The 25,567-nt window shown below is 40.5% G+C and overlaps 1 protein-coding gene, 3 long non-coding RNA genes and 1 pseudogene across 4 annotated transcripts in view; 3 read left to right on the top strand and 2 right to left on the bottom strand.

Annotated features, from left to right (window-relative positions):
* The window catches only part of LOC147570811 (leucine-rich repeat-containing protein 37A2-like), a 36,066-nt gene that overhangs the window by 4,329 nt on the left and 6,170 nt on the right, over window positions 1–25,567 (top strand). The window contains exons 3-5 of the mRNA XM_086696765.1: window positions 13,624–13,695; window positions 14,259–14,334; window positions 25,311–25,412. Coding sequence (XP_086552891.1) covers window positions 14,263–14,334; window positions 25,311–25,412 — 174 coding nt within the window. The 5' untranslated portion in view covers window positions 13,624–13,695; window positions 14,259–14,262. The remainder of the gene's footprint in view (window positions 1–13,623; window positions 13,696–14,258; window positions 14,335–25,310; window positions 25,413–25,567) is intronic.
* Window positions 3,377–5,586, bottom strand: LOC147570815 (uncharacterized). The gene is made up of 2 exons (XR_015248014.1): window positions 4,208–5,586; window positions 3,377–3,512 (listed from the first exon to the last, which is right to left on the bottom strand). It is a non-coding gene; the product is annotated as an uncharacterized LOC147570815 (long non-coding RNA).
* LOC147570814 (uncharacterized) lies at window positions 6,602–8,465 on the bottom strand. The gene is made up of 2 exons (XR_015248013.1): window positions 8,294–8,465; window positions 6,602–8,006 (listed from the first exon to the last, which is right to left on the bottom strand). It is a non-coding gene; the product is annotated as an uncharacterized LOC147570814 (long non-coding RNA).
* On the top strand, window positions 8,871–11,404 carry LOC147570813 (uncharacterized). The gene is made up of 2 exons (XR_015248015.1): window positions 8,871–10,519; window positions 11,141–11,404. It is a non-coding gene; the product is annotated as an uncharacterized LOC147570813 (long non-coding RNA).
* On the top strand, window positions 23,617–24,992 carry LOC147570812 (leucine-rich repeat-containing protein 37A3 pseudogene; annotated as a pseudogene).

Here is a 25,567-nt window from a genome sequence, read left to right as displayed (position 1 = left end):
TAAAAATATAATGATGGTTAAGTGGTATAGTTAGAAATGTTTACACTAAACAAACATCAGAAATGCCTCTAACTTTGCTAATTACAGAATAAACATCTCTCCAGCCTCATTGTCAAGGAAGAAATGTTTGCATATATCTCTGTACATTAGACATACAGAGATACTAATGTTCTTTGCTATGGAGGTTCAGTGTTTATTCTTTGCCCATGCCATCCAAAGCTGTGTATTTCATTAATCCTTTTTTTAAAAATTTTTTAATGTTTATTTATTTTTGAGAGAGAGAGAGAGAGAGAGAGACAGAGTATGAGAGAGACAGAGTATGAGCAGGGTAGGCTCAGAGAGAGAGGGAGACACAGAATCCGAAGCGGGCTTCAGTCTCTGAGCTGTTGGCCCAGAACCCGATGCGGGGCTCGAATTCATGAACAGTGAGATCATGACCTGAACCGAACGAAGTCAGATGCTCAATCGACTAAGCCATCCAGGCGCCCCTCATTAATCCTTATTAATGATGTGCTTTAGAAAATAGATTCTTCTTGCAAATGTAGAAGGCTTAAGGGTAGTGAGTAAAAGGAATCTCATATGACACTAAAAATAGTCCTTCAAATTATCAAACCTTCCAAGTCTTAGGGGACAACCACTTTGTATTGGTCTTCTTGGCTACCTCTGCCATCTGGGCTCCAAACGTTACAAACACAGTTTGGAGAAAAACAAAAGAGACAAACTGCGCAATGGATTGGGCCTTTCATTATTTCTACTATGAGGTACTTTGTAAGCCAATTATTTCATGTTAGGTGAAGTGTTCTCATTCATTCATTCAAAAAAAAATGTGAATCAAAACCTAAAAAAGAATGTGACAGGCCCTATGCCCAGTACCATAGGCACGCAGATGGTTAAGACAGGCTTCCCACCCTTGTAGGAACTCATGATTTCACAGGGAAAATAAACAGAAGCTTAAACCATAACGCATAAGCACTAAATGGATGATGAAGCACTGACAGAGTGCAGAAGCGGGAGCCACAAAGTCATAAAACCACATTTCTTTTCAGTCATTTTGCTCCTTCTACTCACTACCCAGCTGTTAATTTATTTTATAAATATTTGAGTTTGTTCTTTGTCCATGCATCAGTTTTAAACACAGTAGACAACGCAGATGAGCAAGACTAGTCCATACTTTCATGGAGTTTATGCCCAGAGGAAATGGAATGCCAGAATAACTATATTAAGAAGAAATTGGGGCACCTGACCGGCTGAGTCAGTAGAGCATGCGACTCTTGATCTCAGGGTCGTGAGTTCAAGCCCCAGGTTGGGCGTGGAGTCTACTTTAAAAAATTCAAAGAAGGAGAAGAAGGAGGAGGAGGAGAGGGGGAGGGGAAGAAATGGATTTGGGCAATGAGAAGTATAAGTTGTTTTTGGAACATAGAAGAGGGGGGAAGACTTCAAGTTGGATCAGGGAAGTTACTAGAGAAATGCTGTTTGAACAGAACCTTGAATGGCTATGACGTGTCATCGGATAGACATCTTGGGAAGAATATGCTTGCAAAATAGAGTGAGTGAAAGGCAAAATGCAGGAGAAATTTCTTTGGTATCTGTAGAGTAGGAAACTAGAGCCAGATTTAGGATTTTGAAGGCCTTGGATAATATGCCAAGCTACCGTGTTATCACAGCAGTGCTCTAGGACAAACTTTAGACTGCACCAGGGTCACTTGGAGGCCTTGTCAGGACACAGGTTCCACCTCCACAGTTCCTGATTCACTCAGTCCGGAGTAGAGCTGAGAATTTGCATCTTGAGTAAGTTCCCAAGTGACTCTGATATTTGAGAACCACTCCTGGAGAATTAATCTGGTGACTGTGTGCAGTATAGATTAGAATGGGAGAGACCAGAGATGACAATGCCAGTCAGAAGATGGTGGTACCCATGTAGGTGGAAAGTGAGGGACTCGGCTGAAATCAATGGAAATAAGAGGGTCAACTATAATCAAGAATGGGTGTTTCCAAATAAAAATCCAGTACCATGTTGTTTTTTTGTTGGCCCCACTTGCAACTGAAGCAGTTGATAAATTCATAGAGCGTTTAGGCAATGTACAACCAAAAATAAATTTCTATTAATATGATAATATAATTCTGAGTTCGTTCAAAGTTAGGTATTGATTAGAGGAGTAACTTCTTTTCAAGTTAAATGAAAAGGTATCTTTTATCTCTTCTGGTATTGACTTGGTGTCGAGAAATACAACTAAACCAGGAAGGTGTGCTAATGTGAGAATATCCCTTTTAATATTAGAAATTATATGTGGAGATCACAACTTTGAGCTCATAATTTAGAAATTGATGAGGCCACAGAAAGTCATTTAATCAATTCTTCTGCTCTCAGGAAAGATTACTTCCAAGATCTATCAAGATCTATAGTTGTATGTTTTATGTATGAAGATCACAAAGGTGAGACTCTTAAGAAAGGTGAGGGCAGGGTTAGGGGCTCTGGAAGGTTCAAATAACAATTCCTAATACTCAGAGTTTAGCCAAAAGCTACTTATTCAATACTATCATCCTACTAATTAGATAGCTTAGAGCTAATTGAGGCAATATTTTCCTTTTCCTTTTCCTAGAGATTTATCCTGCAATAAAATACAATCTATTGAAAGACGTATATTTGAATCCCTACCTTTTTTGCAGTTTATGTAAGTTACAAATATAATTTCATTGTATTTGGAATTTTTATTAAACTTAATTGTAAACCTCTTTGTTATTCATTTTGAATGAATGAAACTTTATTAGTCGAAAGCTACTAAAATTATGTAGCAAATCTTTTTTGTCTGTGGCAAAGTTTGGTGTGAGAGTTATTATAGAGATCAGAGTGAATCGTTCTAGAGCAGCAGTTCTCTGCCAGGGTGCTTTTGCGTCCAGGTGACACTTGGTAGTGTCTAGAGACATTTTTGATTGTCAGACTGTAGATGTGCTGCTGGCATCTAGTGGGTGGAGGCCAGGGCTGCTGTCACACCCTACAGTTCACAGGGCAGCACCCCCCCCCCATAACAAAGATTATCCAACCATAAATCTCAACAGTGCTAAAGTTGTGAAACATTTTTCTAGAGAAATAAACTTACTTCTCTAGAAAAAAATACTTACTTAACACAAGTATTTATTGAGCATTTACTGATTTGTATCTAATGCACCACATGTATAAACATGAAAGTATAAATCTTTCATGCAAATATTTTTTTTAAAAGGCAAGCATCTTTCATAGTGAGATTTCTTTAGTGTATGGAGATTGTATTGTGGTTATGTTTCGTTATCTATAAATTAGAATCACTGCCAAAGGATAAATATTCTGAAAATATCTTGTTTTTCTTCTTCGTTTGTGTCTTGTTTTTTTTTGTTGTTGTTTTGTTTTGTTTTGGTTTTTTTTTTTTTTTTTTTTTTTTTTTTTTGGTGTGTGTAGAAATCTTGGTTGCAATTTACTCACCAAACTGAACTTTGGAACATTTCAGGCCTGGCATGGAATGCAGTTTTTACACAAGCTGTAAGTGAAACAGAAAATGAATACATGTAAAAAAAAAAACCAAAAAAAACTACATGTAAAAATATCATACAGTGATTGGTTAGGTGTGTGTTAATAAACCCAGTATGAATTCTGGAAAGTAGGTCTTAAAATCCATTTTTTTTTTCAAATGAGGAAACTAAGGTACAAAGAGGCCAAGAGACTTGTCTTAACTCCTAAATGGCACTCTCTGCCCTCCCTCGTACCCAGCTTTGTGTGGGCAGTGAAGGCCCCAAGCAAGTAACACCCAAGTCAGTATTATCATGGGAATTCGTGACAGTGATGCTTCCCCAAGGTGTGCGTGGTCCTTGAAATCCACTTCTGAATTTAACTTTGATTCTGGCTCACGTGCAAGTTTCCTGTGCAAAAGAGAACTGCGAAGAACTAAGTTTAGCACAGAGTTCTCCAGGCAGCAAAAGGTGTGGGTGCTTCCTCAGCCATCAGGAAAGCAGCAAGAACTCCTGAACACCTGCCACAGGGCACTGCTCTCCATGTGCTTTCTTTCCTGACCACTCTTCAGTTAAGAAGTGTGTGACTCCCTTTCAGCAGGGACATTCTGTGATTTCTCTGTCAAAAAGCAAATCATACTGGGCATGTTCAGTGGCCTGAGGGGGATGTTGAGACTCAAGGTTGAAGACCCTCCACTAAAGCAGACGCTGGAAAAGACTGGCTCACTGTCTTGTGGTTCAGAAATCCGATTTCACAGCTTATCTTCCGTTAGATGAAAGTGTTTACGGTGTGTCTGGAGCTGGAGTAAGTTCCTGCGGGTGCCCAAGAGCAGGGGCCTCCTCTCTCATTAATTTGCTGATGCCTAACTTGGGGAAAGAATACTGAGGGTCAGTTTTTTGTTTTGCCAGCATGCCAGAGAACGGGCTCATTGAGTTTCTCCACCAAGAGGTTTTAGTGGTGTCAATATAATGTCTTAAAAGTCACCACCTCTACTAAGCATCTTATAACACCAAGAGTCTCTTCTAAGAATCTGAATTTCATAGTTATGTAGGCAATACAGGACAAAATAGGGTGGAATCCGTTGATAACAATGAATGAATTCATTGAAAAACAATCCGTGCCACGCGCACTCTATGTCGACAATGTACTAAGTACCGGGGGTACAAAGAATATACAGGGACTGTCCCCAAGAATCTTTCATACTGGAAAAAGGAGAAAAAGATGGCCTTTTTCTTGTAATTTACTAAGATATTTGTAAACTGATGGAAACCCCTGTCTTGCCCGACTGAGATCTCTATCAGTTAACCATTTGTTTTCTTTCCTTTCCTTTGTCCTCCAGCAGCCAGAATGACACATATCCCACCTGGGGCGGGGGCATGTGCTAATTTGTATTTTGCCCTCAACTTGCCCCATGCTCCCTCATCAATCTTACATGACAGAGAAAGGTAATTAAAGAACCAGAGCTAGCTGGTATTGAGAATAAATTAATACTCATGCCATGTGTGTTATGCCCAGAATTCGTGATCCCCAAATACCGCCAGGGAGCCGAGTCCGGTGTAAAAGCAAAAGAGCCTTTATTGGAGCTAGCTCGAGCTCAATCCCCTACCTGCACTGTCGAAGCTGTGAGATACCCGGGAGAGAGAGCCAGTTTCAAAAGGACAAAGGTTTTACTGGTGCCTAGTGGCAGTTGGTGAGGTAATGGCTGCGGCCTCAGCTGATTGGCTGGGGAAGGGTCCTGGGGAAGAGTCCTGTTAGGCAGTTGGGGGGGGGTTACTCAAGGGGAGGAGGTGTGGTCAAGGTGAAGGACACAGAACAAGATGGAGTCGGCCGGTGTAGGCCCGCCCTTTCAATGTGGTTTGAATAGAGCTGTACTACTAAAACGAATTCACAGTTAACTTCCAAAACATTATCACAGTACAGTAAGTGTGTATTGGAGGTTGGGCTCCTTGTTTGGGGCCAAACTTTTCTTTTCTTTTTTCTTTTTAACGTTTATTTATTTATTCTGAGAGAAAGAGAGCGTGCGCAGGGGAGATGCCATCCCGTGAATTCAGTCACGTTATTACCTATGTGACTTATTACTGGGGTGTTTATAAGTTGAAACAGTATTTTCTCCAGCATTAAATAAGCTTGTAAACCTTTTGGGCCCCAGCTGAGGTGGATTTATCTTGAACTGACTGGAGCTTAAACTTCAGGTCTCCTCACTTACATAGGCCCCTTCCAAAGTCTTGGGAGGGACCCTCGCAATTCCTGTACGCATAATTTTGCATGTTTTGATGAGGCAGGATTTCCCAAAGTAGATGAGGTTCAGACCCTACAAGGCCTTGATTCACCCCTGGGTTTCAGGTAATTATATCTCAGTAAGTTTTTTGAATGAAGCCTCTTAAGTTATTGATAAACACTGAGTGAACACGTTAGCGGTGTGGTAAAGTCTATTTTGAATCTGAAATCCACCTCAAAGCCATGCCAAGAGTTTATTAATAAGGTACCACTTTTTGAATGGTAGTAATAATCCTGTTTCTTTCAGATGAAATCAGGAATGAAATATATTATGGAAAACCAACAGTGGTTGATAATCCTAAATGTTAAGTATAGTTTTTTTTTTTTTTCCTGACTTTAAAGTGCTTCTCCTTCATTCACCTACACAGGTCCAGACTGGTGGCTTATTTTAAAAAATTCACTTCATTGGTTCTAACAGTACGAGCTCCATGATTTTAGAAGCTGAAGGACTCTACGATGTAGAAAGGCTGTACCTTATCGGGATAGAGCACATTCACATGCTGGCTCGTCTGTGGCGCATCCGTATTGTGCCAAGAACATAAGCTCTAAGGGAGAATAAGGAAAATCTAAGCCTTGCCCCTGTTGAATTATTGTTGAGAATATCATTGAGGTAGGTGTGGCCACCCTCTGAAGGCAAACTCGAGCCCCAGTCACAGACACGCCCTAACGCTCCCCCAGTCAACCGGCATCTGCTTCCTTTTAGACAGCTGTGTGCCCACAAAAGTTGACACACTTCAGGATATTGTCATCGCTTTTTGGTATGTACTGGAAATCCTGGCAGCTTCTTCTCAGATTCAGAAAGGCATAAACGTTAAGGATGAAGATAACAACTCAGGGCTGTCCTTTTGGGGTGATTTAGGGTAACTTTTATTATTTTCCGTGTGTGGTAGTTCAAAAGCTTTGCCATAGTCATACCCAACTATTACTTTTCTTCTCCCAGCTGCATCTGAGTCTTCCCACGTATATACCAAGGCATCTTCTTTCTCTGGGAAGCATGGTAGTTGCTCCTCCGCCCCATATCATTTCTTTAATACCGACCTCTATTAGGTATTTACTGCGCTCCGGCACTATGCTAAGACCTTTCGCTTGTGCTGCAAGTAAGACAATGTGTCTTAAACTCTTAGAATAGAGCCTGGCACGTGGGAAGTGCTCCGGACGTGGCCCCTCACACGGCACTTCATTTTCGTCTTTCCAGCAACTCTTGTGACACAGGTAGTATTATCCTCATTTTGGGGATGAGGAACTTGAAACTCAGAGACATCGGGTGACTTGCCTAGGTTCACACTGTCAATAAGTGACAGAACCACTTCAGAAGCTTCGCGAGTAATACAATTCCGCATTCCCTGGCACTAGGTAGGACCTGAATGACAACTGGCCTTTTGGGCGTCGTCCCTTGGAGTCAGCTTCTCACTGGAATAGGACCTTTCGAGCAGGGAGCTCCTTTTCCCTATGCTTCTGGAGTTCCTGGCCATGCCACCTATGGGCATCCCCAGGCTTCCTGCTCACCGCCTGGTGCAACTATCACATCGTCACTGCTAGGCACCCACTCTGTGCCCAGCCTTATGCTAGGTGCTTTGCACATGCTCTTTCCTTTAATCCTCAAGTTGCCTTATGAGGTAAATGCTGCTAAAAGGACTCGGAGACGTTCGTTACTTAAGTCCCTTCACCAGGAAGTGACAGCCAGAATTCAGACCTAGGTCTGCCTGATTCCAGGGCCCTTGCTTCTTGGGCTGGTCCTCACTGCCAGAAACTCCTCTTCAAGGCTATTCTCAGAACTTTAATTAAAACATAGGCTCACCATTTCAGATTCTTTAGGCTTCGCCCCTCCCCCCGCCCAACCCCTGAGAAAGGATTTACGTGATGCCCTTAGATGTCTTGCATTGAGGAGCTTCCCATGGGGAGTCACGTTCTCATGGCTCATGGACCTATGTAGATGAATAAAGGAAAGGGGTTATTCTATCCCCAGGTACTTCAAACAGACTGGAATAGGGTCTAGATCACTCCACTTATCTCTTCAACTGCTTTCCTCCAACGAGCCAGTTTTCCCTCCATGCCTTGGGATTCCAGCGTAGAGAGTTTGGAGTTTGTCCTATTTGAAATTTATTTTCACTGCCTGCTTTGGACATTTTTTCAGCTAAAGCTGTTAGGATTTCAGTACATTCAGGACAGTGGTGACAAGCTTCAGTCCTCAAGTCTTCTCTGTCTCCTCAGTTAATAGAAAGGAAACGTAGCCCATCTGTCTGGACCTCTGTAGAAGAATTTGGAGAAAAAAAAAATAACACGTAAGAAATGTTCCCTTATTTTGTGAGCTACCTTTAGTCTGTCCCGTTGCTCTGCAACAGAAAGCTTTTGCAAAAATACTTGAGTTTTCCTCTTCAAATAAGATACAGTTTTTTAAAAAACAAAAGAATATCTAGAACAGTATTTCTTCAACTTTGATTATGAGACAGTCTTTGAGGATAACTGTTGTTATGTTTGACTCCCATAAAGATAAGCCCACGAATATCCAAAAGCCAATAGACTGAGTCAGCACACCTTTTATCTGTAAGATGAGGGAATTGAACGGAAATGGAGATGATCTCTAGTGCAATGTCCACCGTTCGTTCGTATCGCAGTCTGTGGAAAAACAATTGCTGTCGGTCCAGCAGAGGTAACCTGTCGGGTCAGTTCTCATTCTCCCCTTGGCTCAGGCACAATAGCTCCATGAAGAAAAGGCAGCACTAAAGACAGGAGGAAATAGGATAATTTGGAGTGGCCTGTATTTTGTTTTCACTACAGATAAACACGGGGCATTCATCTCAGCAGGAGGGCTGCCTGGGTAAGAGGAAGCACTGAGCCGATGGGTATAAGGCCATGGGTGAGCTACCAGGAAAGAGGGGGGGACAGTGGGGGTAGAGCACTGAGATAGTTGGGGGGAAGGATAACGAACTACTAAATTGTTTTGGCTGCATAACTCTTCATAGTCTTTCTTAATAGGGAGCCGGGGGTGGGCGCGGGGTGGAGGGGGGAGGGGAGCAGTGGGCAGGGGAAGACACACACGTGGAAGAGCTTACTTGCACAGAGCCCACCAGTAAGCTTGTAGGTATGAATGCCATTGTTATTGTTCCAAAGCCAAAGGACATTCAGAGCCTCAAGGTTGAGGAACTGTGTTTAACCAGACATGTGACACTCACGTTCTTTCTCTTCATAACATTGTCTGACTGGATATTAACTAGTGTTACACAAACCCGACATGTTAATGGGCCTGAAAAAACGTAGAAGAATGGGCTGGAATAGGAAGAATAGGGGAGTTTCCAAGGCAGGAACAAAAACGCATGGCTCCCAGCCGCACCGCTAACTCCCTCTGACCTCCGTTGTGGAAGAGTTTGAATCTTCGCTCCCCTTTTCTCCACCTACTAACATGTTTATCTTCTGGCAACTGGTTCTCTATTTATCACAACGTGGTTCTTTTTTTTTTTTTTTTTTTCAAATTGAGATATAGAATATGCATAATAGAATATGCAACGTTATAAAGTATATAGTGCAATGGTATACTTTGATAGACAGTAATCACTGCTAATTCCAGAACATTGTCATCACCCCCCTCAAAAGAAATACCATACCCATCAGCCTTTACTCCCCATTCTCCCCTCCCCCCAGGCCCCTGGCAACAACTAATTTACCTTCTGCCCCTATGGATTTGCCTATTCTGGACATTTCATCGAAATGTGTGTCTAGTTTCTTTCACATAGCTTGTTGGCTTCAAGATTTATCCGGTTGTAGCATGTTTCAGTACTTCATTCTTTTTTTTAATGTTTATTTATTTTTGAAAGAGAGCGCCCACACAAGCGGGGAAGGGGCAGAGGGAGAGGGGGACAGAGGATCCAAAACCACAGAGCCTGATGTAGAGCTCGAACTCATGAACTGTGAGATGACGACCTGAGCCAAAGTCAGATGCTTAACCGACTGAGCCACCCAGGTGCTCCAATCACATTTTGTTCATCCATTCATGAGTTATTGGACATTTGGATTATTTTGACTTTTTGGCTCTTATGAATAATGCTGCTATGAGTATTCATGTGCAAGTTTTTGTGTGGTCATATGTTTTTAATTCTCTTGGGTACGTACCTAAGAGTGGAATTGCTGGGTCATGTAGTAACTCTATATTTAACCCTTTTGAGGAACTGCCAAACTGTTTTCCACAGTGACTGCACCATCTTACATTCCCACCAATGTATGAAGATTCTGGTTTCCCCAAATCTTGCTACCACTTATCATTGTCTCTCTGTTCGATCATAGCCATCTTAGTGAGTGTAGAGTAGTATCTCATTGTAGCTTTGATTTCTATTTCCCTAATGACCTAAGACATTGAGCATCTTTTCATGTGCTTATTGGCCATTCATGTATTTTCTTTGGCGAAATGTCTCTTCAAATCCTTTACCCATTTAAACATTAGATTATTTGTCTTTTTCCTGAGTTTTAAGAGTTCTTTATATATTCTGGATATTCTGGATACTAGACTTGTATCAGACATATGATAGTTTTGGGTTGTTTTTTTATTTTTAAATAAAGTCCAGCTTACCTATTTTTCCTTTGGTTTGTTGTGCTTTTTGTGTCATGTCTAAGAAACTGTTGCCTAAATCCAAGGTCATAAAGATTTCTCTCCTGAGAGTTTTATAGCTTGAGCTCTTCCATTTAGGTCTTTGACTCATTTTGAGTTAATATTTATATATGGTGTGAAGTGTAGGAATCCAACTCCATTATTTTGTATGGGGATATACGGTTGTCCCAGCATCATTTGAAAACACTAGTCTTCCCACATTGAATGGTGTTGGCACCCTTGTTGAAAATCAGTGGGCCATAAATGTGAGGATTTATTCCTGGACTGTCAGTTCTGTTCCATCAGCTTACATGTCTGTTCTTATGCCAGTACCACACCGTGATTACTGTAGTTTTGAAGTAGGTTTTGAAACCAGGGCGTGTGAGTCTCCCCATTTGGTTGTTCTTTGTCAAAATCGTTTTGGAGCCCCTGGGTAGCTCAGTTGGTTAAGTGGCCGGCTCTTGATTTCAGCTCAGGTCATGACCTCACGGTTTGTGAGATGGAACCCCGTGTTGCCATCTGCACTGACAGCATGGAGCCTGCTTGGGATGCTCCCTCTCTTTCTCCCTCTGCCCCTCCCCTGCTCACACTTTTCCCCACTCACACTCGCTCATGTTTGCTCTTCTGCACGGGTGTGTATGCTCGCTGTCTCTCAAAATGAATAGATAAACTTTTTTTTTTTTTAAAGATCATTTTGGGCTATTCTCGGTCCCTTGAATTGACATACAGATTTTAGAATTAGCTTGCCAATATTTGGAAAGAAGTCAGTTGGGGTTTTGATAGGGATTATACTGAAACCACAGTTCAATCTGGGGTATAGTGCCATTTTAACAATATTTTCCTCTGATCCGTGAACATGGCATATCTTTACATTTATTTCAATCTTCTTTAATTTCTTTCAACAACGTTTTGTGGTTTTTAGTGTGATTCTTGCACTTCTTTGGTTAAATGTTTTCCTAAGTATTTTATTCTTTTGAGTACTGTTATACATGGAATTGTTTTCTTAATTTCATTTTTGGAATAGTCATTGCTGATGTATAGAAATAAAGCTAATTTTTACATATCGATCTTGTGTCCTGTAACCTTGCTGAACTCATTTATTAGTGCTAAGGTTTTTTTTCTACATTCCCAGGAATATGTCTTGTGGTCTTCTAGTTACCCAGGAAGATGTTGGAGCATTTCAAAGTCCCTATGGACATCTCATTTCTCAGCTTTTCCCTTTTAGGCTTTTTGTTTAGGCTATTTTTTGTCTTGTGATCAATTGCCTCACATAGCTGCCAGATTAAAACATTTATCTATAATTGTTTTCAAAAAAATGCCCCTTGGGAAGAGGCTATTTTAGCACTGTGCAGTTCTCAGTGAGGTCAAGGGCAAGGCTTTCAAGTGAAGTTTTTTAGGGACCCCACTAGACAGGTAAAACAATGACAGTTTGTTCTTTGGGAATGAGGCTTTAAGGAACTTCAGCTCCATTTTGTTCCCCTGGGATGCGGGCAATTTTTAAGGCTATCATCAGGATGGAGAGCAGAGGTTGAGGACAAGTTAAAACAACAGAGCTCACTGTTCTTATAGAAATTAGTAATTTTTTCTTTAATACATGCTCTCCGGGTTGCTGCAAGCCCATTGGTTAAAATTTCCAAAGTTCTGAGAAAGTTGATTTTGACCATTTTTGCTAGTTGTTGTTGTTGTTGTTGTTGTTGCTTTTACGGAAGGATGAATTTTCAGACGTCCTTCCTTTCTCATTTTCACTGATTCACCTGTAACAGGGCTTTAAAATCTCTAAAGTCTCAGGGCACCTGGGTGGCTCAGTTAACTGCCTGACTCTTGATTTCGGCTCAGGTCATGATCTTGCGGTCATGGGATCAAGCCCCATGTCAGGCTCTGCACTGGGCATGGAGCCTGCTTGGGATTCTCTCTCTCTCTCTTCCTCTGCCTCTCCTGCACTCATACTCTTGTACTCTCTCTCTCAAAAAATAGAATAAAAAAATAAGAAATGAAATCTCTAAAGTCTCAATGATCACAGGCTAATTAAATACTTAATCATGGGAGATGATTAGAGGAAAGGAATAAAAGTAGAAAATGTAATTCTTAGAGAAGCTCTCCCAGATGGAGAGATGAAGTTCAGCAAAGTGTTTCTATATTTAATGCTCTCAAAGTTAAGTTTAAGGTAACGGCTATTTTAAACCCCCTTTTTTTCATACAATTTAAATACAGGCTTTGGAGTCAGAACTGAGTTCAGATTCCATCTCTGCTTCTTGACTGGCTTGACAAACTGGGACAAATTATACAACCTCTCTGTACTTCAGTTTCCTCACTTGTAAAATGGGGTAATGATGTGTCTATCACATAAGGTTATTGTGAGGTTTAAATGTGAAATGCTGATCACAGATGCCCCATAGCTCAATAGTATCGGTTGTGATGATTATCCTTATAATTTTGCAAAAGTACAGTGATGATTCTTGAGCAGAGTCAACCTAAAGGCAGATTTTCTTTTCTTTCTTCCTGTTTCCTTCACTTTATTTTTGCTGTAAAGAACTGAGAAGAAAATCTACTCAGCATTTTGGAATAAAAACTTGTGTCAAGCAGTGACAAAATGTTATTTATTCAACAAGCCTTCACTAAGTAACTAGTAAATAACAAGCACTCTGTCAGGCACAGGGACAAAAATGACAATAGAGTATGGTCCCTGCCCTCAGGGAGCTGGCAGTCCAGCAGATGGATAAGGAAACGGGATCATATGCCACCTAACAAAGGCTGTCATAGGAGAATGAATACAAATGGTGGGGGTATAGCTTTCACCATTTCCTCTTAGATTAATCCCTTTGTCTTTAGCCCCCAAACTGAGGAATTGGTCCTATTTTTGTCTTTAACCGGGTGTTTTAAACTGTGGAATTTTTTACATTTCTAGAGATAAAGGAAAAGCACCTAGAATTATAGAGGACACTAGAAACAGTATTTCCTACAGAGCCTGGGCTTCCTACCAGCATAGTCACTTCTAGGGTTTTCAGCCCAAAAAGTTCTTTGGCATATCTTTGCTTTGCTGTCCACGTAAAAAAAAAAAAAAAAAAAAAAAAAATTTTTTTTCTCTTTCTGTTCTCCACTTTATCGTCCAGAGAGCTGGGTAGTTCCCAAAGGAAGAGTGCTTTACAGATTCTAAGGGTGATTTATAGGCAAAGGCAGAAAATGATTAGTTTTAACCTTCCAGTTCCATACCCCCAAAATGAACATAAACTTTCATGGTAGTCATTACTGGAAATGCAGATCATTTTAATTCCATTGCATTTTTCAGAATTATCAGCCGTAACCCTCTGTCAGCTGTTGAAGATTCCTATCTTTTTAAGTTGCCAGCATTAAAATATTTGTAAGTATTGCAACAATCTCATGGCTCATGAGATGATTTCTGATCTTTTTTGTTGTCATCAAAAGATTAAGTATTTTGCGTTTTGGTTAAAAAGTCCTAATTTAAGTTTTAACTGGGTTATTGAAATAAGCATTATTAGCAAAGAAAAAACGTATATGGGCAAGATAGCCTGCAGAGGAAGGCGTAGTAGTGAAGAACACATAAGAGACATGGGACTTGCAGATGTAGGTAGAAATACCATTTATCTCAAAGTGGAAAGTGGAGTAAGGTGTATATTAAAAGAAAAAAAGACTAATCAAGAGAGGTGGATGCAATTGAGAATGAAAATGAGGATAAGAGTAAAAAGGATTGTACTGTTGAGCACCAAGGTGATTAATTTGATGATGCACATAAAATGTCTTCATTGGGAGTTTTCTGAAATTATTGTCCATAGCAAGAAAACTCTTGAGCTGACTTGACAAAGAAGCCAGAATTGAAGTAACCACATGTTGTTAAGTATCTTTTTAGGTACAGAATTTTTATCCTTGGGTTCAAATCACGCATGTTTGGGCTTTCTCCTTCAGAGACATGGGATCAACACAGGTGTCACTTACAACAGTTGAGAGCATCCTCATGATGACCCTTGAATTTGGAAACACTGTAAGTTGATTTTTCTTATGTGTATTTTCACTTAGTTGTTGATTTAGATTTGTTTTATTGTCTTCCTAAGTCAGATTTATTGAGGTATAAAATTTACTCTTTTTAAGCGTACAGTTTGATGAGTTTTGACAAACGTGTACTTATGTAAGCACCACCACATTTGAGACGTAGACCATTCTGTCACCCCAAAAGGCCCCTATGTGCCTTTGCAGCCAATCCCCTTTTGTCACCACCAGCCCTGGCAACCACCAACCTAATTTTTGTCCCTATAGTTTTGCCTTCTCCACAGTGTCTTATAAATGAAATCATACAAGGGGCACCTGGGTGGCTCGGGCAGTTAAGCGTCCGACTTCAGCTCAGGTCATGATCTCGCGGTTCGTGAGTTCAAGCCCTGCATCGGACTCTGTCCTGACAGCTCAGAGCCTGGAGCCTGCTTCGGATTCTGTGTCTCCCTGTCTCTCTACCCCTTCCCCATTTGCCCTCCATCTCTCTCTCTCTCTCTCAAAAATAAATGAACATTAAAAAAAATAAATAAATGAAATCATACAGTATGCAGTCTTCTGTGATTGGTTCCTTTCAGCATAATCCTTTTGAGATTCATCCATGTGTTTTTTTAACTTTTTTAACGTTTATTTATTTTTGAGAAACAGAGAGCATAAGCAGGAGAGGGGGAGAGAGAGAGAGAGAGAGAGAGAGAGAGAGAGAGAGAGAGACAGACACACACAGAACCCGAAGCAGGCTCCAGGCTCTGTCAGCGCAGAGCCCAATACAGGGCATGAACCTGCGGAACATGAGATCATGGCCTGAGCCAAAGTCGGTCACTTATCTGACTGAGCCACCCAGGCACCCCAGAGACTCATCCATGTGTTTGCACATGTCAGTAGTTCATTTCCTTTTTATTGCCGAGTAGTATTGCAGTTGTGAGGATATACCAGTTTGTTTATGCGTTCATCAGTTAATGGGCATTTGAGTTGTTTCTAGCTTTTTGGCCTTTATGAATAAAGTTGCTTAAAACACTTACATGCAGGTCTTCGTATGAGCATATGTTTTCATTGGGGGAGGGGGGGAGGGGGTAAAATACCTAATGGCAGGATTGCTACATCATATGCTAAGTGTATATTTAACTGTTTAAGAAACTGCTTACCTGTTTTCTAAAGTGGATGTACCATTTTGCATTCCAGCCTGCAGTATATGAGATCTTCTATCTATCCTTTCTTCTAATGTCTTGATCTATTTTTCATAAGGTGAATGTTGGCCTTAAAATTGAGTTGGGAAGTAGTCCCCTCTCTTCAATTCTCTAGTACAGTTTGTGCAGAATTGGCATTATGTTTTCCTTAAATGTTTGCTAGAATTCACCAGTGAAGCCATGTGGGCTTGAAGCTTTCTTTGTGAGAAAGTGTTAAACTACAGATTTTATTTTTGTAATAGTGCTACTTAAATTACATACTTATTTTTTGGAGTAGTTCATGTCTTTCAGGGAATCTATTTCATCTTGAAGTTATTGACATAAAGTATTTTATAATGTTCCCTTATTATCCTTTTAGTATCTGTAGAATTGTAGTGATGTCATTCCTCTCATTTTTGATATTGATAATTTGTGTCTTCTCTTGTCTTTTCTTGATAAATCTGGCCAGAAGTTTATCAGTTTTACTTATCTTCTCTAAAAAGTGCCTTTTCATTACACTGACTTCTCTATTTTTGTTTTCCTTTTTAAAAATTTCTGCTTTGATCTTCATCATTCCATTTTCTCTCCTTACTCAGTGATGAATTTCCTTTTCTTTTTCTAGTTTCTTCAAAGTGGACACTGGGGGGGGGGGGGGGGGCGCCTGGGTGGCGCAGTCGGTTAAGCGTCCGACTTCAGCCAGGTCACGATCTCGCGGTCCGTGAGTTTGAGCCCCGCGTCGGGCTCTGCGCTGATGGCTCGGAGCCTGGAGCCTGTTTCCGATTCTGTGTCTCCCTCTCTCTCTGCCCCTCCCCCGTTCATGCTCTGTCTCTCTCTGTCCCAAAAATAATAAATAAACGTTAAAAAAAAAAAAAAAAACTTAAAAAAAAAAAGTGGACACTGGGGAAGATGAATACTATATGAGCAACATCCCACATGTTGACATGTGTTTTCAGTTTCAGTCGGTACAAAATCGTTTTTAATATCCATTTTGACTTATTTGACCAATAGGGTTCCTTAGGAGTGTGTTGGTTAGTTTCTAAATATTTGGAGATTTTACAGATCTGTTAATTTGTTATTTAATTCCATTGTGGTCACAGAACAATATGTTGGATGACTGAAATCCTTTTAAATTTATTGAGGCTTGTTTTATAGCCAATGAATTCTGGTAATAGATGAGAATATGGTCTATTTTGATAAATATTATGTGCCCACTTGAAAAAAAATATGTAGTCTGCTGATTTGGTGTGGAGTATTCTATAAATGTCAACTAGGTCAAGTAGGTTGGTAGTATTTTTCAAGTCTGATGTATCATTACTCATTTTCTATATATTTTTTCTGTCAATTATTGAGAGAGGGATATTGAAATCTCCAACTATAATTGTGTACTTTTGTGTCTCTCTTTCCTATTCTCCTTAATATATTTGGAAGTTCTATTATCAGATACATAAATTTTTAAGTTATGTCTTTTCTATTAGTTGACATTTCTATCACAATGGAATAACCTCATTTATCCCTGGTAATATCTTCGCTTTGAAATTGACTTTGTCCTATAGTAAATATAGCCACTCAAGGTTTCGTTTGATTAGTGTTAGCAAAGCATAATTTCTTCCATATTTTTAACCTACTTATATCTTTGTATTGAAGATGAATCTTATAGACAGCATATAGTTGGCTTTTGCTTTTTTATCCAGTATGACAACTCTATCTTTTAATTAGGTGATTGCACCATTTATAGTTAATGTAATTATTTATAGGATTACATTTAAAGCTACTGTCTACTCTTTCTATGTATCCCATCTGTTCTTTGTTTCTTTTCTTTTTCTTTTTCTTCCTGCTCTTGGGTTGATTTAGTACGTTTTATTATTTTTTGGTGGGGGGATAAATAGTTACAACTCAGGTTTTGTTATTTTAGTAGCTGTTTAATGGTTTGTAGTGTTCATGTTTAACTTATCACAGTCTATCTTCAAATGATATGATATGATTTCATGAATAGTATAAGAACCTTACAATAAATAGTGTACTTCCATTGTTCCCCTCCTGACCTTTGTGCTATTGTTTTCATACGTTTTACTTTTAGCACACCATATTATTTTTTTTGTTTAAATAGTCAATTATCTTTTTTTATTTTTTATTTTTGAGAGAGACAGAGTGCAAGTGGGGGAGGGGCAGAGAGAGAGGGAGACACAGAATCTGAAGCAGGCTCCAGGCTCTGAGCTGTAGACACAGAGCCTGATGTGGGGCCTGAAATCACAGACTATGAGATCATGACCTGAGCTGAAGTCAGATGCTTAACTGACTGAGCCACCTGGGTGCCCCTCAATTATCTCTTTTATTGAAGTATATATAGATCATGTAATATTAAATTAGTTTCAGGTGTACAACACAGTGATCTTTTATATACATTATGAAATGCTCACCACAATAAGTATATTACAGTATTATTGACGATATTCCCTATGCTGTACTTTTCATCTGGTGACTTATTTATTTTATAACTGCAAGTTTGTACCTCTTAACCCTTTTCACTCATTTTGTCCATATCCCTAGTTTGTTCTCCATATTTACAAGTGTTTTCTCTTTTTTGTTGTTGTTTATTCATTCATTTGGTTTTTTGTTTATTTTTTGTTTATTTTTTACCTTGTTTTATATTTTATTTTTTATTTATTTATTTTTTTAATATATGAAATTTATTGTCAAATTGGTTTCCATACAACACCCAGTGCTCATCCCAAAAGGTGCCCTCCTCAATACCCATCACCCACCCTCCCCTCCCTCCCACCCCCCATCAACCCTCAGTTTGTTCTCAGTTTTTAACAGTCTCTTATGCTTTGGCTCTCTCCCACTCTAACCTCTTTTTTTTTTTTTTTCCTTCCCCTCCCCCATGGGTTTCTGTTAAGTTTCTCAGGATCCACATAAGAGTGAAATCATATGGTATCTGTCTTTCTCTGTATGGCTTATTTCACTTAGCATCACACTCTCCAGTTCCATCCACGTTGCTACAAAAGGCCATATTTCATTTTTTCTCATTGCCACGTAGTATTCCATTGTGTATATAAACCACAATTTCTTTATCCATTCATCAGTTGATGGACATTTAGGCTCTTTCCATCATTTGGCTATTGTTGAGAGTGCTGCTATAAACATTGGGGTACAAGTGCCCCTATGCATCAGTACTCCTGTGTCCCTTGGATAAATTCCTAGCAGTGCTATTGCTGGGTCATAGGGTAGGTCTATTTTTAATTTTCTGAGGAACCTCCACACTGCTTTCCAGAGCGGCTGCACCAATTTGCATTCCCACCAACAGTGCAAGAGGGTTCCCGTTTCTCCACATCCTCTCCAGCATCTACAGTCTCCCGATTTGTTCATTTTGGCCACTCTGACTGGCGTGAGGTGATATCTGAGTGTGGTTTTGATTTGTATTTCCCTGATAAGGAGCGACGTTGAACATCTTTTCATGTGCCTGTTGGCCATCCGGATGTCTTCTTTAGAGAAGTGTCTATTCATGTTTTCTGCCCATTTCTTCACTGGGTTATTTGCTTTTCGGGTGTGGAGTTTGGTGAGCTCTTTATAGATTTTGGATACTAGCCCTTTGTCCGATATGTCATTTGCAAATATCTTTTCCCATTCCGTTGGTTGCCTTTTAGTTTTGTTGGTTGTTTCCTTTGCTGTGCAGAAGCGTTTTATCTTCATAAGGTCCCAGTAATTCACTTTTGCTTTTAATTCCCTTGCCTTTGGGGATGTGTCGAGTAAGAGATTGCTACGGCTGAGGTCAGAGAGGTCTTTTCCTGCTTTCTCCTCTAAGGTTTTGATGGTTTCCTGTCTCCCATTCAGGTCCTTTATCCATTTTAAGTTTATTTTTGTGAATGGTGTGAGAAAGTGGTCTAGTTTCATTCTTCTGCATGTTGCTGTCCAGTTCTCCCAGCACCATTTGTTAAAGAGACTGTCTTTTTTCCATTGGATGTTCTTTCCTGCTTTGTCAAAGATGAGTTGGCCATACGTTTGTGGGTCTAGTTCTGGGGTTTCTATTCTATTCCATTGGTCTATGTGTCTGTTTTTGTGCCAATACCATGCTGTCTTGATGATGACAGCTTTGTAGTAGAGGCTAAAGTCTGGGATTGTGGTGCCTCCTGCTTTGGTCTTCTTCTTCAAAATTACTTTGGCTATTCGGGGCCTTTTGTGGTTCCATATGAATTTTAGGATTGCTTGTTCTAGTTTCGAGAAGAATGCTGGTGCAATTTTGATTGGGATTGCATTGAATGTGTAGATAGCTTTGGGTAGTATGGACATTTTGACAATATTTATTCTTCCAATCCATGAGCAGGGAATGTCTTTCCATTTCTTTAAATCTTCAATTACCTTCATAAGTTTCCTATAGTTTTCAGCATGCAGATCTTTTACATCTTTGGTTAGATTTATTCCTAGGTATTTTATGCTTCTTGCTGCAATTGTGAATGGGATCAGTTTCTTTATTTGTCTCTCTGTTGCTTCATTGTTAGTGTATAAGAATGCAACTGATTTCTGTACATTGATTTTGTATCCTGCAACTTTGCTGAATTCATGTATCAGTTCTAGCAGACTTTGGTGGAGTCTATCGGATTTTCCATGTATAATATCATGTCATCTGCAAAAAGCGAAAGCTTGACTTCATCTTTGCCAATTTTGATGCCTTTGATTTCCTTTTGTTGTCTGATTGCTGATGCTAGAACTTCCAGCACTATGTTAAACAACAGCGGTGAGAGTGGGCATCCCTGTCGTGTTCCTGATCTCAGGGAAAAAGCTCTAGTTTTTCCCCGTTGAGGATGATGTTAGCTGTGGGCTTTTCATAAATGGCTTTTATGATCTTTAAGTATGTTCCTTCCATCCCGACTGTCTCAAGGGTTTTTATTAAAAAAGGGTGCTGGATTTTGTCAAAGGCCTTTTCTGCATCGATTGACAGGATCATATGGTTCTTCTCTTTTTTTTTTTTTGTTAATGTGATGTATCACGTTGATTGATTTGCGAGTGTTGAACCAGCCCTGCACCCCAGGAATGAATCCCACTTGGTCATGGTGAATAATTCTTTTTATATGCCGTTGAATTCGATTTGCCAGTATCTTATTGAGAATTTTTGCATCCATATTCATCAGGGATATTGGCCTGTAGTTCTCTTTTTTTACTGGGTCTCTGTCTGGTTTAGGAATCAAAGTAATACTGGCTTCATAGAATGAGTCTGGAAGTTTTCCTTCCCCTTCTATTTTTTGGAATAGCTTGAGAAGGATAGGTATTATCTCTGCTTTAAACGTCTGGTAGAACTCCCCTGGGAAGCCATCTGGTCCTGGACTCTTATTTGTTGGGAGATTTTTGATAACCGATTCAATTTCTTTGCTGGTTATGGGTCTGTTCAAGCTTTCTATTTCCTCCTGATTGAGTTTTGGAAGAGTGTGGGTGTTTAGGAATTTGTCCATTTCTTCCAGGTTGCCCAATTTGTTGGCATATAATTTTTCATAGTATTCCCTGATAATTGTTTGTATCTCTGAGGGATTGGTTGTAATAATTCCATTTTCATTCATGATTTTATCTATTTGGGTCATCTCCCTTTTCTTTTTGAGAAGCCTGGCTAGAGGTTTGTCAATTTTGTTTATTTTTTCAAAAAACCAACTCTTGGTTTCGTTGATCTGCTCTACAGTTTTTTTAGACTCTCTATTGTTTATTTCTGCTCTGATCTTTATTATTTCTCTTCTTCTGCTGGGTTTAGGCTGCCTTCGCTGTTCTGCTTCTATTTCCTTTAGGTGTGCTGTTAGATTATGTATTTGGGATTTTTCTTGTTTCTTGAGATCGGCCTGGATTGCAATGTATTTTCCTCTCAGGACTGCCTTCGCTGCGTCCCAAAGCGTTTGGATTGTTGTATTTTCATTTTCGCTTGTTTCCATATATTTTTTACTTTCTTCTCTAATTGCCTGGCTGACCCACACATTCTTTAGTAGGGTGTTCTTTAACCTCCATGCTTTTGGAGGTTTTCCAGACTTTTTCCTGTGGTTGATTTCAAGCTTCATAGCATTGTGGTCTGAAAGTATGCATGGTATAATTTCAATTCTTGTAAACTTATGAAGGGCTGTTTTGTGACCCAGTATATGATCTATCTTGGAGAATGTTGCATGTGCACTCGAGAAGAAAGTATATTCTGTTGCTTTGGGATGCAGAGTTCTAAATATATCTGTCAAGTCCATCTGATCCAATGTCTCATTCAGGGCCCTTGTTTCTTTATTGACCATGTGTCTAGATGATCTATCCATTTCTGTAAGTGGAGTGTTAAAGTTCCCTGCAATTACCACATTCTTATCAATAAGGTTGCTTATGTTTATGAGTAATTGTTTTATATATTTGGGGGCTCCGGTATTCGGCGCATAGACATTTATAATTGTTAGCTCTTCCTGATGGATAGACCCTGTAATTATTATATAATGCCCTTCTTCATCTCTTGTTACAGCCTTTAATTTAAAGTCTAGTTTGTCTGATACAAGTATGGCTACTCCAGCTTTCTTTTGGCTTCCAGTAGCATGATAAATAGTTCTCCATCCCCTCACTCTCAATCTAAAGGTGTCCTCAGGTCTAAAATGAGTCTCTTGTAGACAGCAAATAGATGGGTCTTGTTTTTTTATCCATTCTGATACCCTATGTCTTTTGGTTGGCGCATTTAATCCATTTACATTCAGTGTTATTATAGAAAGATACGGGTTTAGAGTCATTGTGATGTCTGTATGTTTTATGCTTGTAGCGATGTCTCTGGTACTTTGTCTCACAGGGTCCCCCTTAGGATCTCTTGTAGGGCTGGTTTAGTGGTGACAAATTCCTTCAGTTTTTGTTTGTTTGGGAAGACCTTTATCTCTCCTTCTATTCTAAATGACAGACTTGCTGGATAAAGGATTCTCGGCTGCATACTTTTTCTGTTTAGCACACTGAAGATCTCGTGCCAATTCTTTCTGGCCTGCCAAGTTTCAAAAGAGAGATCAGTCACGAGTCTTATAGGTCTCCCTTTATATGTGAGGGCACGTTTATCCCTTGCTGCTTTCAGAATTTTCTCTTTATCCTTGTATTTTGCCAGTTTCACTATGATATGTCGTGCAGAAGATCGATTCAAGTTACGTCTGAAGGGAGTTCTCTGTGCCTCTTGGATTTCAATGCCTTTTTCCTTCCCCAGTTCAGGGAAGTTCTCAGTTATAATTTCTTCAAGTACCCCTTCAGCACCTTTCCCTCTCTCTTCCTCCTCTGGGATACCAATTATGCGTATATTATTTCTTTTTAGTGTATCGCTCAGTTCTCTAATTTTCCCCTCATACTCCTGGATTTTTTTATCTCTCTTTCTCTCAGCTTCCTCTTTTTCCATAACTTTATCCTCTAGTTCACCTATTCTCTCCTCTGCCTCTTCAATCCGAGCTGTCGTCGTTTCCATTTTGTTTTGCATTTCGTTTAAAGCGCTTTTCAGCTCCTCGTGACTGTTCCTTAGTCCCTTGATCTCTGTAGCAAGAGATTCTCTGCTGTCCTCCATACTGTTTGCAAGCCCAGCGATTAATTTTATGACTATTATTCTAAATTCACTTTCTGTTATATTATTTAAATCCTTTTTGATCAGTTCATTAGCTGTTGTTATTTCCTGGAGATGCTTCTGAGGGGAATTCTTCCGCTTGGTCATTTTGGGTAGTCCCTGGAGTGGTGAGGACCTGCAGGGCGCTTCCCCTGTGCTGTGGTGTATAACTGGAGTTGGTGGGCGGGGCCGCAGTCCGACCTGATGTCTGCCCCCAGCCCACCGCTGGGGCCACAGTCAGACTGGTGTGTGCCTTCTCTTCTCCTCTCCTAGGGGCGGGATTCACTGTAGGGTGGCGTGGCCCATCTGGGCTACTTGCACACTGCCAGGCTTGTGATGCTGGGGATCTGGCGTATTAGCTGGGGTGGGTAGGCGTATTAGCTGGGGTGGGCAGGAGGGGCAGGCTTAGCTCGCTTCTCCTTAGGTGATCCACTTCAGGAGGGGCCCCTCTTCTGTGGGCCTCTCATCTGCGCTTGGCTCCGGAGACTCCGTTCTGCTAATCCTCTGGCGGCTTTCTGGGTTATTTAGGCAGGTGTAGGTGGAATCTAAGTGATTAGGTCCCAAGTTTAAATGTCAAATCTTTCCAAAGAAATTGGAAACTGCCCAACCGCAGGAGAAGAGCCTAGACGAGGTTGAGAGTGTGGGGAAAAAGTTCCTGAGAGTGAACAAGGTCATCAAGGGCCCAAAGGGCATACGGAAAAGGCACTTAAAAGAACTGAGACGTCAGAACATCCAGAGGAAACAGAACGCCCAGCCGTCTGTGGAGAACATGGCCAAGGAAAGAAGGCTCAGGAGACCATCCCCAGGGGAGCTTCACGTGGCGCACAGGCCCAGCAAATTAATGGGAAGCTCCTTCAATACAGAGCCTTCGTTCGTAGAGGAGCACAAGGCAGCGGTCTCTTCTTTCCTGAAGCAATACTCTTTGGGCAGGCCTTCTGCCACCCCCGCTCTAAAATCCCCACCTGACGTGAAAAAAAAAAATCAAAAGACTTCATGTACAGCGTTTTTGTTTTAGAAGATGCAAATGCTAGAGTTAGAAATATGAAGGCTTTCGGGCCAGCCTCACACCCCAGAAAAACACACCGCTTTCATAAAAGTCGCTCCCATGTGGTCCACAGAACACCCTAGGCCAAACTGAATCGAAAGTCCAGAAAGGAAAGTTCACTCAGTAATAGACAGCTGCTTGCAAAGAGGCCTCCATCCTCTGCAGTCAGGAGCCTCATAAATTCCCCTTCACGAGAGGATTTTTCATCTCCGGGAGAACTGAGTCCTCAGAAAAATCCTTTTCCAGAATTATTTGCTCCTTCAGGAACTTACAGAGAAAACACTACTGCAGAGAACGCTACTGCCCAAAATGTTTCTGACGAAAATATTTCTACAGGAAACACTACTGTGCCAGCACAAACCCTCCCTGAATTCACAAACCGTAAGAATCTTTCCACTGCTAATTCTACTGTTACTGCAGACAACTCTATGCCGACCGTTAAACAAACCAATGATACACAATGGGAATACCACAATGCGGGCACTGGCTTGCCCCCAAAAGCCACAGGCTTCACTGTGTCAAAGGTGATCTGTTTGAAATTCCGTTAAACCAGCAGCTACAGTCCCTCATCCCCAACAATGACGTGAGAAGCCTCATTTCTCATGTTATCCGGACTTTGAAAATGGACTGCTCCGAGACCCACATGCAGCTGGCCTGTGCCAAGCTCATCTCCAGAACAGGCCTCCTGATGAAGCTTCTCAGCGAGCAGCAAGAAGTAAAGGTGTCCAAGGCAGAGTGGGATACGGACCAATGGGAAAATGAGAACTATATCAGTGAGAGCACAGAAGTCCAGAGTGAACAGAGAGGGCAGGAGTCAAGGGAGGTGAGGATAAATCCCAAAATGTGGGGTCTCGACATTTAGGTGGTTTAGGACATGGACCCAAGCACAAGGACCAGGGGCTCCTAGTCCGGGTCTTGTCTTGGCCACATAATTTTGCCTAAGGCAATGATCTGCCACTTTGCTCATTCAGGAAACAGTGCCGCTGTTCCCAGAGTAGACAAAAAGAGGACCTAACATACAAGATACATAAATTCTTGAAGAAAATCCTAATGATTAAGATTACATATCACATTAGATTTGGTATATTCCTTAAGAACCTATAAGCGATTCATCGGAAAGAATGGGGTTTTAGAGTCGTTAAAGAATAGTTAACTTTCATCCTATCTCTGTTTTCTAAAAACATTGTTCTTTCCCTTTTTTTTAGCTCACAAAAGTTCCAGGCTATGGCTATAACAACAAACTCATCTTGGCAATATCTGTGACTGTAGTAGTGATGATTTTGATCATAGTTTTCTGTCTCATTGAGGTAAGGACAACAATTAATTCAGATTCCCAGACTATATTCCTTCTTTATAATAGATTCAGAACCCACAAACTGAAAATCAAAGCCACTTTCCCACCTATCACGACCTGATATCCCTCTTCAGTCTGGAGGAAGGAGATAGGCTTTGTCCTTTCATT

The sequence above is a fragment of the Puma concolor genome, unplaced genomic scaffold (assembly GCF_028749965.1).
Source record: "Puma concolor isolate L17-30 unplaced genomic scaffold, mPumCon1.1.hap2 unalloc_scaffold_96, whole genome shotgun sequence".
Taxonomy (NCBI): Eukaryota; Metazoa; Chordata; class Mammalia; order Carnivora; family Felidae; genus Puma; species Puma concolor.
Note: the sequence above shows the minus strand (reverse complement) of the source record. Positions and strands in the feature narration are given on the sequence as shown.